The following is a 13,516-nucleotide window of genomic DNA, read 5'->3' on the forward strand; positions in this document are numbered from 1 at the left end:
ATAATAATAATAATAATAATAATAATCCGGGTAATCATTTTCTTGTGCTTCTACTTCATCCTTGCGTATGTAAGGATGAAGGATGCGTAAGGATGTAAGGATGCATATGTAACAATGTGCTCGAATTTGCGACTGTCCTCTGAACGATCCTTAAAAAGGAAGGCAGAATCCTGGTAGCTTTATTGGGACTTGGTTTCGAACAACGCGGCGTGAAATTCCAGCCAACCCTGTGCGTCCGTGGATTACACTACATTGCAGGATATTACAGCCGAGCACACGAACAGAACCATTTCTCTGGCCTGGCCCCCAAGTCGCGAGGCAAGTTTGCCGAGATCACGTCGTCGCTTGGAAACGGAATAGTTATGTAAAAAAAAAGAATTACAGCAAGAAATAGAGTGCAGGGCTCATTCGATTTCACCCGTTACCATCGCCCACAAATACCATGCTCCAGGAATCTAGCATAGCAACATATTTCGATCGCAAAAAACTTTATTTTAAACACATATATCAACACTACGTTCACACCAATACATTGAAAAAATAAAGAAAATTACGAAAGTAAAACGGCCGCACTCGCCGCATGCGGTGCCACAGGATAGCTGCACTATCGTCAAGGCGACGGCGACACGGCGACTAGCTCGCAGCGGTTGCTGGGGACGGCCTCGCCAAACCCTGCGCAGGTACGCAAGCGCTTGAACGTAGGGGAGACCCCAGTTAGCTCCCATACGTCTGGTGTGTCCGTCGTGCTTGCGATCCGAGTGCACTTTTAAGTCGCCGGTCACGTGGTCAGCAGGGAACGTACGGTCAACGACTCAGCATGGATAAGCGCAGGTGAGGTGGCGGTAAGGCCGCGTGCAGGGCTTGGCGCCGTTGTGCCGTTGCAGCTGTGACGAGGTGCAGCTGAGCAGGTGGCAGCCACACGTGCGGCGATGCACGAGACGACACGTGACTCCTGTCGTCATTGTGCGCCGTTGCAGGCGCACACACCGCCGTCCTGCCGTCTATGCTGTGCGGGAAGAACCTGATGGAAGAAGGAAAAAGATGCGATTGTGTGTGACTCAGCCACGAGGAGAGTCAATGCTCTCTTTCCCAAATGGGAAAATTAAAAAAAAAAATGTTTGATCAGGTGAACGCACTAAATCGCAGTAAACAACCTTATGATGGTTTGAGCTTGTTTGAACTGCTAATGATGCGTTCTGTGCAGTTAATCAAATATACTTCGAACTACCTATGATAATTTCAATGTCTTTAGAATGAGTGAAAGATAATTTTAACTTTACTTTACTCTTCTACGAAAGAAGGTTTGTCTATATGAAGGAGTTCTGCCGTAGGAACAGTTATGTACCGAAGAAGCTTTAGAGAGCACAACTGTAAAACAAGAGGTGGGGCTTGCAGTGCACAACAGCAGCATACGCGAACATGGATGAGTACGTATAATATTGGAATTACTTCAAGCACTCTCTCATTTAACCATAAGCGGTGAAATAAAACGCAATGTCTAATGCTTTCTATGGTATGTATACGCATTTGCAGTGGAAAAGAAATAGGTCTTGTAGAGCTTCGCGGACACGGAAAATCAGCTGTACGGAACACGCAAGGAAGGTTGATGAAAGAAAAAATTAATAATAATATTTGGGGTACTACGTGCCAAAACCACTATCTGATTATGAGGCACGCCGTAGTGGAGGACTCCGGAAATTTTGACCACCTGGGGTTCTTTAACGTGCACCTAAATCTAAGCACACGGGTGCTTTCGCCCCCATCGAAATGAGGCCACCGTGGCCGGGATTCGATCCCGCGACCTCGTGCTCAGCAGCCCAACATCATAGCCACTGAGCAACCACGGCGGGTTGGAAAGAGAAAATTTTCATCCACCCGACTGTAGTATGAAGCTTTAAAAGAAACTGTTCACAGTTTCTCAGAAACAAAGCATCCCAGCTGACGAAAGGTTCGTCCTTGTCCGTAGAGATGGATCTCGGAACCAACGCTTTTCATTGGTGGTCTTTGTACCATTTGACTTGACCACGAGGTTAGCAGATCGCAGCAAGAAGTTGAATTAATCGACATATCCAAGCACGTGGAGACTGAACATCGGAAATCAGTTCTACTGAAGCGCGCAAGGTGGAGGAAGGTTCATGAAAGGGAAAATTCTAATCCATGTGTTTTGATTTGTCGATTGATTAGCCTTCGTGCTGTGTGCACTTAAACTAGACTCCTGGTTATCTCTGATGGTGGAAAGACCAGCCCGGAAAGGCGTTGGTACTGGCTTTGATCCGCGAACCTGGACGAATTTTTCTTGAATTCCGAAGCTTTCCTTTTATAGGCAGCTCATCTGGACACGTAGCAGCTAGCGCCCCAACCGGCCGCTGGGCGAAGCTTGCGCGTTCTCACTAGAACGAGCGGATTTGTCACGAATACCTGAAGGTACAGGGGGAATATTGGAAAAGGCAGGTGACAGAGATGTTCTACAAAACAAGACACACGAGACAGATGTGATTACACTGTGGAAAGCTGGAATTTTGTCCCCACAGATGTTAAAGATGCAGCTTTGGAAGCCTATGGAAATGACGAAACGTTTGTCTTGATTTTCGAGGCAAGAACTGTCACTGTAATACAACTAGCACAGCTGTTGATATAGCCGGTAAATTATATGTTAGTCGAAAACATCTTTCCATTGATGCCTGTCTCGACTTTCCGCAATCAGCGTAGTACTGTTCTCGAAAGCGATTTTCGAAACACAGTCGTGCACATGCCCATGACACTTTGATAATCGAAATGGTATCATTGTTCACCGTAGCAAGCAGTGACCAAGTGGTTTAATCGCATGCTCCTATGGCTGCATGTTAAATGGGTAGTGCTTGACTTTCGAGGTATTTATTTTTTTTCCGCCTCACACGACTTTCTACAGTCTCCCACCAGAGGACGGAAACAACAACTATAGCCTTAGTTTCGATGATTTTTACAGTGTTGCTGCTGAAGCATTGTTATCAAATATTGCTTTGAAAAAGATTTAGTAATCTTGCTCATATCCTGACTGGAAGCTTGCCATTATCAATTAAAAGGAAGGTGTACAATCAGTGCTTTTTACCAGTGCTGACATATGGGGCAGATACTTGGAGACTGACAAAGAAGCTTGAGAACAAGTTGAGGACCGCGCAAAGAGCGATGGAACGAAGGTTGCTAGACATAACGTTAAGAGATAGAAAGAGAGCGGTTTGGTTCAGTGAGCAAACGGGCGTGGACGATATTGTAATTGACATCAAGAGAAAAAAATGCAGTGGGGTAGGTCATGTAATGCGCCGGTTAGACAACCGTTGGGCCGTTAGGGTTACAGAATGGGTACCAAGAGAAGAGAAATGCAGTCGCAGATGGCAGAAGACTATGGTGGAGCGACGAAATCAGGAAATTTGCGGGCGCTAGTTGGAATCGGTTGGCGCAGGAGAGGGGTAATTGCAGATCGCAGGCCGAGGCCTTCGTCCTGCAATGGACATAAGACAGTCTGATGATGACGATGGAAACACATTTGGAATCAACCTATTCAAGTTGAAACTTCGGTGCGGCTGGACTTTAAACGGGACACACATGGCCATAGGTAATGAATACTTTAGTTTCGACGCGACCTCGACCCTTCTGACCGTATGGAGTGCGAGTCAGGGCTTTCTAATTCGCGCATGCGCCTGAAGTTTGCCACACGCATCCAGGTGTATATATATGCGTGAGGGCACTGACCACTCAGCTGCGTTTTGGGATTTTTCTCACGACGAATGAAGGGGAAACTCAGCTACACAATATTTAACATGCCTCCTAAGAGAACAAAATAACACTTTGTGTCGCATTCTCCTGGGTGGCGAGTTTTCTTCCACTTTCTACTATCTTCAGTGCGGCCACAGGAAACGCTGCGCATGTTGCTGTTGACATGGCGAAAGCGATATGAACCAAGGCACATCGCCTAGGCTGAGAAACACGTATGGCTTTCCTTTATCGCTTCGTTCTACAGTCGGGTGGCTAAGAACATTGCCTTTCTTTTGCTCCTTTGAGGACACAATGACAGTGACTCGTAGCTTGCACAAGGCGGTATATTTTCGCTAAGAACATGCTTGACCACCATATGGTCTAGCGAGTGGTCTAATGGAAGACTACAGATTGCGAGGCAAAAGTGACAACAGCGACTTTGGGCTTTCGCGTATTATATCCACGGAGGACTGACAACGCGCAGCAACACATTTTCTCCATCGCTTCATTGTTATGTTGGCACGCTTGTTTTTTTTTTCTAAACATTTGCATACCAGTTGTATGCTTGTCGTATTTCTATTTCTCATTCTGTACTCTTACATCGATAACATGTATTTTCGTACAAATATTCTTCTCCCATCAATTACTCCAGGTATAATGTATCTTTTATACATGGTGGCTGTATGTATGGTTCAGGTCTCCATAGGAATGTGAAACAGTAAAGAAAGCCGCAGCCTCTTGCTTTCCTTTTCGACTTCAAATTTACGAAAAGTTGCCAATGGTACTCTCCGCTCTTTAACTCTGTACATAAGCCTACATATCGTTTCCATATTACTCAGTTACAAAGCTGTAAACTTGGTGCAGCTTTTTTACTTGTATCTTCTTTTTCTAAGATTTCAAGTTGTATGTGACTGAAAGAAAAGACGGAATATGTGAACCAGAAATATGCTCTTAACAGTCCATACATTTATACATTCTCTGTCTCCTAACAGCTCCGACAGTAAAGCCAAATTCCCTATTACTGGGTGACACGTTGGCATACACGAGCAAATAGCTGGCCTACAACCACAGTGTCTCTTAGGAGATACCATGGCGAAAATGGAGTAGTAATAAAAGAGGCCGAACAATGACTGCATTGTTTCAGCTGGACTGGTGTTTGGCTTACCTCGCGTGTAGCCTCCAAATGCAGCTGCTCAGAGTAGCCACGCCGTCCGTGTCGCCGTTGTTCTCAGCCATGGTGGATTTCAGCACCGTCAACGCGCACGGCAACGTGTCACGTGGGTGGATGCGTAGCCTGCAGCCGAAGACGTTGAGGCTGTACTCGGCAGAAGTCACGTGGTCGCACTCGACGAAGTGGCCACTCATGGTGCCGGCCGCTTCCACTCCACGCGTACTCCGATCTCGCGCACTGCGTTGACAATACGTGAATACAATGAACACTGCTGTTAGAATTTTTCTCTTTGATTTTATTTATTCAGACACGACTTCATTCGAACCAATAAAGAAACGTAACTAAAAAAGTGTCCTAACACAATACTTGCCACGTGCACTGGTGTCACTACACCATGTGCCACTCACTTTATTGTGAGTTTTTCCTGCCACAGTTTGAAGCACTTTGAAGCTATATTGGCATTCTTTTTTTCGTAAAGGGGCAAAAGCCTGAAGTGCATCCTTTGATACCCCGCTTCTTCCAATGTGACTTAGCGTGGTGTCGGAAAAGGTGCCCTTTGGGGCAAAAAAGTGTCTCAATGCACGTGTTTTGGATTGTTTATTTGCCTGTTTGTATTGTATGGCAGCAGACAGCGGCATCGTTTATGCACCGCAGGAGCGCAAATTTAGCACGTACCCAAATATGTTGTTCTTGTTGTTGTAATTCTTCTTAATAATAATAATAATATTATTATTATTATTATTATTATTATTATTATTATTATTATTATTATTATTATTATTATTATTATTATTATTATTATTTTCGGATGCACCCATTTTTTTATACCTGTGTTCGCACACGAGGATGTATCAATACAATAACACTGAATCATGGGCTGGAACCCTTCCTGAAGCAATACTATTGAATAAAGTGATGTTGCCTAGCTGTAAGGAGAGTCGAAATCTGCTGGGAAACGAAAACTATGAAGGAACGAATGGATAAATAAAAATGATGGACGCTATATACACGCGTACATGATACAAACCTCCCAATTTGCGGGCGGTTTCTCTTTGAAACATCGTGTTCTTCGCTCCTTCTCCAGTCTTTTTCTAAAAGAATTGCAATAATTGCCCTTTCGGCAGGCTTTATCTTGCTTCTGCCAGACTAGTGCCGATATGAGACATTGTAGAATTCGCACAAGTGCATTCGATACCCTTAATCGTAACTCCTTGCTTCGCCTTGGGACGTGAGGATTAAGCGATGAATTTCGTTGTATTTACGGCACATAGCGGAATGCGACCGACTGAGTGTGCCCACAAGATCATTTGAGGCGTAAACGAGTTTAACAGCTATTTAAAATGCGTTCATAAAATGTTTAGCACAACGTTTACGAATTCTCGACTCTGCAGCAAGAAGATTTCTCCCTGTTTTTGCATGCTGTTTTTGTTAGGACGCGTACCTGAAACGGATAAATGTGCTCTGTCAATTTATAGCTTATGTTAAGTTGTTCCAGTATTTAAGATGGGTTTGTAGTAGTCTAACTTACAGCTTAGTGGTGTTTTACGGAGTGGTTTAGAAAACATAATCTTTACCCGCTTCAGGTTTATAATCGTTTACGTAGTTTGTTTGAACTTTGATGTCGCTTTCTTTTTTGGGTTTGGAGTTGCGATTTTCCTGTATTTAACATTAGTTACTTAAATGAAAAATCCTCCTCAGAGAGTCCGGATATCCTAACGTTTCTCATTGAAAAGCAACAAACATCTCATTTGGTCCATTCCATGCAAAGCAAAACTATGTCTCCGTTTCAATGAATTTAGATAGGATCTTCTGAGGTTCAGCACATCATTTCATAACAAGGCTGCAAAACACTGACATTTCTTGGCGTAGCTAGCAATCCAACCACGCACGTCTGACATGAATATCAGAGACCAATCTTAACCTTACTCATACGAAATAGAGGATTTAAGCATGGACCATAGTGTGGACCCTTCGAATTACATTAAGCAAGGAATCGGAAGCAGCTGCGCATTGTCGTGAAGTTTGCGAGGTATATGACGTTTTACCAGCAGCAATGCTTCTAGGATAAAATGAAATTCTGCGGTTTTACGTGCCAATACTCCGATCTGCTTATAGGGTACACCGCAGTGCAACAAACTACAGGTCTACATATTAATTCTACCGTGTATGGATTAATTTCAACCACCTGGCGATCTTTACCTAGCGCCCAATGCAAAGTACACGGGCATTTTTGTATTTCGCCCCCACTGAATTGCGGGAGCTGCGTCCGGGATTTGATTCCACTACCTCGTGCTTAGAAGAACAACGCCAAAGCCACTAACCAACGACAGGAGGCGCAAGCGCAGAGCATGGGACGAACGTCAAAGTTACTGTTAATAAGCAATAGACGTGTATAGCCGCAACATGCGCAGAAGTTGCATACTTTTCCTCCGAAATTGATAACAATTTAAGCAGAGTTTCAGAAGCTGGATAACCGCACATCAACGCGCCGGCTACTCATGCGAGGGAATAATTTAAAGTGGCATTTAAAGAATTCGTTTAACAATAATCTGGGCATTTAAATATTTCGCTCGGCTGGAATGTGAACGCAAGTGAGCAATGCGTGCGACTGCCGACGCACTTCTTTCTTTTAAATATCTTAAACGTTCTAATATTCAGCGTACTGTTATGAACGTGAATTCATTCCAACCATACAAAAACCATCTGCTAGCTTAACGTGTTACAACGTGTTCAATATTGCCCATCAATCGTGCCATTCCGCAATACCACCAGAATAATCCGCTACATGGTCACTGATTGCTATATAACACAGTTATTCCTGATTTGTACTACTCTGTACTACTCAACAAGAGACACGTTGGTTTTCTTTTCTTAGCGAGAATAAACAACCCGTCAATGAGATTTTTTCCCCAGTATAGAAATAAAATAAAATTGGGCTGCCCACTGAGGATGTTCGCAGTGGTCCTGATAAATGAAACAGAAAATACCGAATTGATCGTTACCTCTGTATGAGTAGGCGCACGGTGAACCTCGAGGCTACCACCGTCTGGTGCCAGGCTCCTTGCACGGTCCATGGTACTAGCAGGGAGTTACACTGAGCCACGGTGTCCTTGACGCCCAAGCGAAGGAGCGGGTACCACTCGGTCCTTGGGAACAGCCTCCTGGGTTGTCCTGTGTGACTGCCGCAAGCGCGTTCATCGACCTTGTACCACGGCTTGAGCACGAGGTCCCGATTGTCGGGGAGGACGTCCTCGATGGCCAAGTTGCTGAACGCGTAGGACACGTCATCCTTGGCCCCATCTGAAATTTCGGCGAGTGCAATCAAGGAAGGCGTCTTGCGGGATGGCGTCTCTTCCGAGATGATTGACAGGCTGCCTTGGAGGAGACGGTGAATTTCGATGCCGCCAGGTACAGCGATCCCCATGACTGGTAATAGGATGATGCCGTTCCTTTCTGCCATGGTTCTAAGTGCTTCCGCCACGATTAGCTGCAGGCTCGAAAGCGCGAGACAGATTCTCGTTTGTCGCGTGGGCTTCGCGTGCCAGAGCGCGAGGGCATGGCCTCCGTGTCGTTCTTCTTTTTCCTCTCTTCCATTTCTAAACCTTGTGTAGCGAGTTATGGCGCTTCGTTAATAGGCCATACTTTGGCGTGCTCGCCAGCTCTAGCGGTCGTTGAATTAATCTACTATGGAGCGTGTAAAAGCGTCAGTCAATAATAATAAAAAAGTCTACAAGAGCGCGTACTTGGTCCATTCGGACCTTCCTATTGAAAGACGTGAAACGCTGAAATATTTTCATGAGACAACCACTGTACAGATTTGGGCAACAAGTGTTGCATTTTATAAATAAAGTTAGACGTTATCTAGTTCGGGAAGCACATTATCAATATATGGCTGGGCATTTTTATAGAAAAGGTTATAAAACGGGTAAGTCCAAAAAATATGTACGCGTATACACAAATTTTACAAATCTGTAACTCTACACCAAAAACGGATAACGCAGTTCTCCAAAGTGCATCTGATAGAGCACGAAAAGCGGGCAAACCTTATATATGAGATCATAGTCTGAAACTGTTACAATGTTTGCAAGTGTCTTGCAAAGGTCATAATAAAAAATAGTGGTATACTTCAGAAAGGTGTGTCATATATCCCATTTCTCCGCCTTAGGCATACTAGTAGGTGTAGTTTAGAGATTCGTAATATTGTTTTTGATTGCTGAATTACAGAATTATAAATATAGCAGAAGAAGCCAACAGTGACACCGAGGACGACATACAGGAAATTGGTTGTGCCTAATAAATGCAATAAAGTGGTGGCGCTGGATAACACTCCCAGAGTTCTACAAGGAAGCATAAATACCCTAGAAAGTGGATGGGGAAACGGCGCCGCGATAGCTTAATTGGGGGAGCATCGCAGGCGAAATGCGAAAGTTGTGGGATTGTTCCCCACCTGCGGCAAGTTGTTTTTTTTCATCCACTTTCATTTCCAATCATTTATCTTTTCTTTATTTCATTTATTAGGCAAAAGTAATTTCCCCTATGTTGTCCTCGGTGTCAGTTTTTGTTGGCTTCTTATGATATGACTAACAAACATCGGGTTCCTCGGTTAACCCCATTTCTTCTCCTTTAAAACTCACGCAGACTGACCTGGGAGTGCGACTAGAGAGCCGGGCTGAGTCGCATATTCTCTCTCCAGCCATGAGGCAAACAGACAAATTTTTCATGAGCAGTTACATTTCTCATGAATTTCTCATAATTTTTCATGAACAGTTATCACAGCCTAAGAATCAACAGTATTTTCTTGCAAGCCATTCTATTTCTCCACGGACCTCATGAACATTTATTTTTTTAAATTATTATTTTGAATATTTAGCAACGTAAATTTGAATATTTAGAAGTAGTGCAATGAACAAAACGGGGTCGTATGCACTTATGATTGATTCTGGTTGCGTTGTAAGCGGTGCCTCGAGGTGCTTGGATTTGTTAATTTTTGTAATTCACCACAGAACAAATAGAAGAACTTCATAAAATCAATATGTGGGCTAGCACACAGGGAGGGTATTTCGGCTTATAGTCTAAGAGCAGTACCACTTTTATTTTTGATATGTTATCAATCAGATAATGTTAATAGGGACTCCAAAAATGCTTTTATGTTCTAATCTAGGCTGGACCAACAATTTGATGTTGCGAACATAACGTGACAAGAAGCGATAGCTAACTTCCGCCGCAGAAAATGTTAGCGCGAGATATTTTACACTCGCCGTGCTGTTTTTCAGTAGAGCCTCATTGAGTCTGTACTGCACAACAAATGGTTCATCTTTTTTTCAAATCACAGTCATACACATAGTTGTATTTTTATTATTCATTGCCATACCACAAGTGTCACACCAGTAACGGAAAACTACTCCACGATGTTTTTATTTCAATCTTCTGACGTCAAATTTGCGTAACCGCCGACGCAAGCATCGGGCGGTCACCAGCAGGGTTGTCTGAACAAATCAATCAAACGCTCCCTTCGTTCACAGCAGGTCACTTTTGTTTGCTTGAAAAACGAATAACATTTCCTACACTGAGCGGCTTGTCTTATCTAAGTCACTCACAAGGCGCGAGGATCACGTTCAAGTGGAGAAGGATTCGACAGGGTCGAGCCACTGCGCTGAATATCCATAACCGGATCAAGAGGGTGGTGCCAGCCTCTGCGGTTGGTCCGGTTGGCCTTACTTAGCTTGCGGTGGCTGGTCGAAAATCGGGGCAGCATGCAACGGAAGCTTAAGAATGACGCTAAAACGGATCTTCAGCAAAGAAGAGTTGGCAGAACGAGTTCGCAAACGCGCCGAAAGGTCTCGAAAACGTTACACGGCCATGCGAAATGTTTTATTACACGCAAATAAACCCATGCTCTCTGGCCGGTTCGAGTCGCCAGTGCCTGAGCGATCTGAGGCAGCCATATTTTATTCCTTTCGGAACGGGGCAGCCTGCGGCTATTCAGAAGAAAATTCGGTTTTGTTCGGCATATTAATGCATCTTTAACGCGTACACGTCACTTTGACGTCGTGAGTTTCTGCGGTTTTGTGACGTCGCGTGACAGGCATGTGAAGTGGGCGCAGCCCAAAGCTTTTGACCAATAGCCGAGGGTAATGGCGAAAAGGCGTCCAATGAGAAGAAGAAGAAACTTTATTAAACACTAGTCCGGCAGTTTTTGTTGTGGTGGCCTCAGGTGGCGGCTCGAAGTCCTTGGACTCAGGCGGCATCATCGGCTTGCCGGACGGCCCAGAGCTGGTCTGCTCTGAAGTTTTGAGAGCCGCCTCCCAGCGGTCGCGACGCCGACGGAGAAGGTCCCTGGCGGCTCCCGCATCGGGGCGGCGTCGGGAAGAAGCGAGCTCGAGCCTTCTCGTACTCTGGCAACGGACGCGATTATGGACGCGTCGCGAACGGAGCTCGTTTGATTACCGTTGTTGCCGGCCCTTTCCCAGAGCATGTGTCGTAGCGTTGCTCTCTGTCCGGAAGTTTTGCACGCGTCTGTTGGATACAAACGCGGGTAGAAGTGGTGTAAGATGGCGCGGCTAGGGTAGGTGTGTCTGGGGAGCAAGCGTAAAGTTATGGCCTCGTTCCTGTTCAATTTATCGTGCGGTGGCGGCCATGTGCGTCTTTCGAGTCTGTAGTGTTGGGTGAGGTCTCTGAACGTGGTTAGGCGATCGCCCCACGCCCACTGTGTTTCTTGTTGCTGCATTTCTGTCGTGGTGTCCCAATCCGGGGGCGGAGGCGGCGGCCACATAATCAGCGGCGGCTCGGCGTGTGAGACCTCGAGCCATGGCGTGGGCCGCCTCGTTGCCCGCTAGCGGAACATCGGTGTGTGCCGGGGTCCAGAGAAGGAAGACCGTAGAATTTTGGGGTTGCGAGGGCGATGATGAGTCAACGTCGTCAGAAATTCGGAGTATGCGGGCCGCTTCCCGCGAGACGCAACCGCGTGTGAAGCCGCGTATTGCCTGCCCCTGCGAGTCGCTGATCACGATCGCAGCGCTCGGCACCGCGGCGAGTGCTAGGGCTATCGCGGCTTCTTCGGCCGCCTCCGTGTGTACCGTGATCACGGTGGCGCTCGCGAGGCATCACCCGTGTGGTCTACAACCGCGATAGCGTGTGCGCTTCTTCCTCCTCCATATCGCGCAGCTTCTACGTACACTGCCTCGTTGCGGTTACCAAACTTCTTATGAAGGTCGCTTGCTCGTTTGTTGCGTCTCCCGGCGTGGTGCGTCGGGTGCATGTTCTTGGGAAGCGGCGGGATGATCAGGCGGTCGCGGACAGAGGCCGGAACCGCCGTCTTTTCTCCATGCTGAGTGTGGTACGTGATGCCGAGCGACTCGAGGATGCATCGACCTGTCTTTGACTTCGATAATCGTTCGTATTGCGCGACGTCGTACGCCTCGATTAGCTCGTCAAGGGAGTTGTGAAGTCCGAGCTCTAGAAACTTGTCGGTGCTCGCGTTGAGTGGAACGCCGACCGCTCTCTTGAAAACCTTTCGTATCATGCATTCGAATTTGTTTTTGTTTTTTTGACACGATCCACTTCAGGTAGGGGGCAACATACGTTATGCGGCTTATCGCGTACGCCTGCACGAGACGGATCGCGCACTCATCACACATACCATTGTGTCTATTCGTGATGCGACGCAAGAGTCTGATGGTATCATCTACCGAACGACGAAGTCTTCGCACCGTCTCTCCGTTATGGCCATTTGCATGCAGGTGGAACCCCAGGATTCTAATTTTGCCTATGTGCGGTACGGGAGTACTATCTGCCAATATAATGCGTATTTTGGAGTACTCCCGTTCCTCGTCGCGCAGCGTTTTACGACCTCTCCTTGTGGGTTTGTAGAGTAAGAGTTCGGACTTGGTAGCCGAGCACTCGAGGTCCGTTCAACGCAAGTAATTTTGAACCGCATCTACTCCTGCCTGCAGCGTTCGCTCGACGTGACCGTCACATCCTCCCCCTGGAACCCAGAGGGTGATGTCATTCGCGTAGCGACTATGATTCAATCCTTCTACTTCTGTTAATTTCTCGGGTAGACCGAGTAGAACTAAATTAAAGAGTAACGGTGATATTACGGATCCTTGCGGCATACCGCACGGACCCGTCTCAAATTCCGGCGATTCCTGATCGCCGACGACGACGCATCCGCGCCTGGACGCGAGGAAATCGCTAACGTAATTATATATTCTTTGGCCTAGTCCTAATCTTCTAATTGTTTTTAAGATGGCTTCGTGTTTAACTCTGTCAAATGCCTTTTTAATATCTAGGCCTAGAATTGCTTTAGTGGAGCTGGTAGTGTCGTCTACGATCTGGGTGTTTAAGCTGAAGCAATACGTCCTGTGCGAAGAGGTTCCGGCGGAATCCTAGCATGGTGTGCGGGAACGCGTCATGGTCTTCGAGAAAGTCGGTCACGCGGGTGAGAACTGCGTGTTCCATGACTTTGCCGACGCAAGACGTAAGCGAAATCGGTCTTAGGTTATCGAGCGTAACTTGCTTGCCAGGTTTAGGAATAATGATAACGCGGGCCTGTTTCCACGCTTCGGGAAGGGAACCCCCTCGCCAGCACTCGTTGGCATAAGCCACGAGTCG

The 13,516-nt window shown here is 46.2% G+C and overlaps 1 protein-coding gene across 1 annotated transcript; it reads right to left on the reverse strand.

The window, feature by feature from the left end:
• Positions 1-443: 443 nt before the first annotated feature.
• LOC142575830 (uncharacterized) lies at positions 444-8,442 on the reverse strand. Its single transcript, XM_075685530.1, has 3 exons — positions 7,906-8,442; positions 4,898-5,140; positions 444-1,021 (listed from the first exon to the last, which is right to left on the reverse strand). Exons 1-3 carry the CDS (start codon positions 8,361-8,363, stop codon positions 805-807), a joined length of 918 nt encoding a protein of 305 aa, XP_075541645.1. The 5' UTR covers positions 8,364-8,442; the 3' UTR covers positions 444-804.
• Positions 8,443-13,516: the final 5,074 nt, after the last annotated feature.

The sequence above is a fragment of the Dermacentor variabilis genome, chromosome 1 (genome assembly GCF_050947875.1).
Source record: "Dermacentor variabilis isolate Ectoservices chromosome 1, ASM5094787v1, whole genome shotgun sequence".
In the NCBI taxonomy this organism is placed as follows: Eukaryota; Metazoa; Arthropoda; class Arachnida; order Ixodida; family Ixodidae; genus Dermacentor; species Dermacentor variabilis.

Bases quoted from the DNA above. Each gene is read 5' to 3' on its own strand.
- LOC142575830 (XM_075685530.1), bottom strand. From the start codon at position 8,363: ATGGCAGAAAGGAACGGCATCATCCTATTACCAGTCATGGGGATCGCT. The intron at 5,141-7,905 runs GTAACGATCAAT...TTGTCAACGCAG, and splicing joins GTGCGCCTACTCATACAGAG to TGCGCGAGATCGGAGTACGC. The intron at 1,022-4,897 runs GTAAGCCAAACA...TTCTTCCATCAG, and splicing joins ATTTGGAGGCTACACGCGAG to GTTCTTCCCGCACAGCATAG.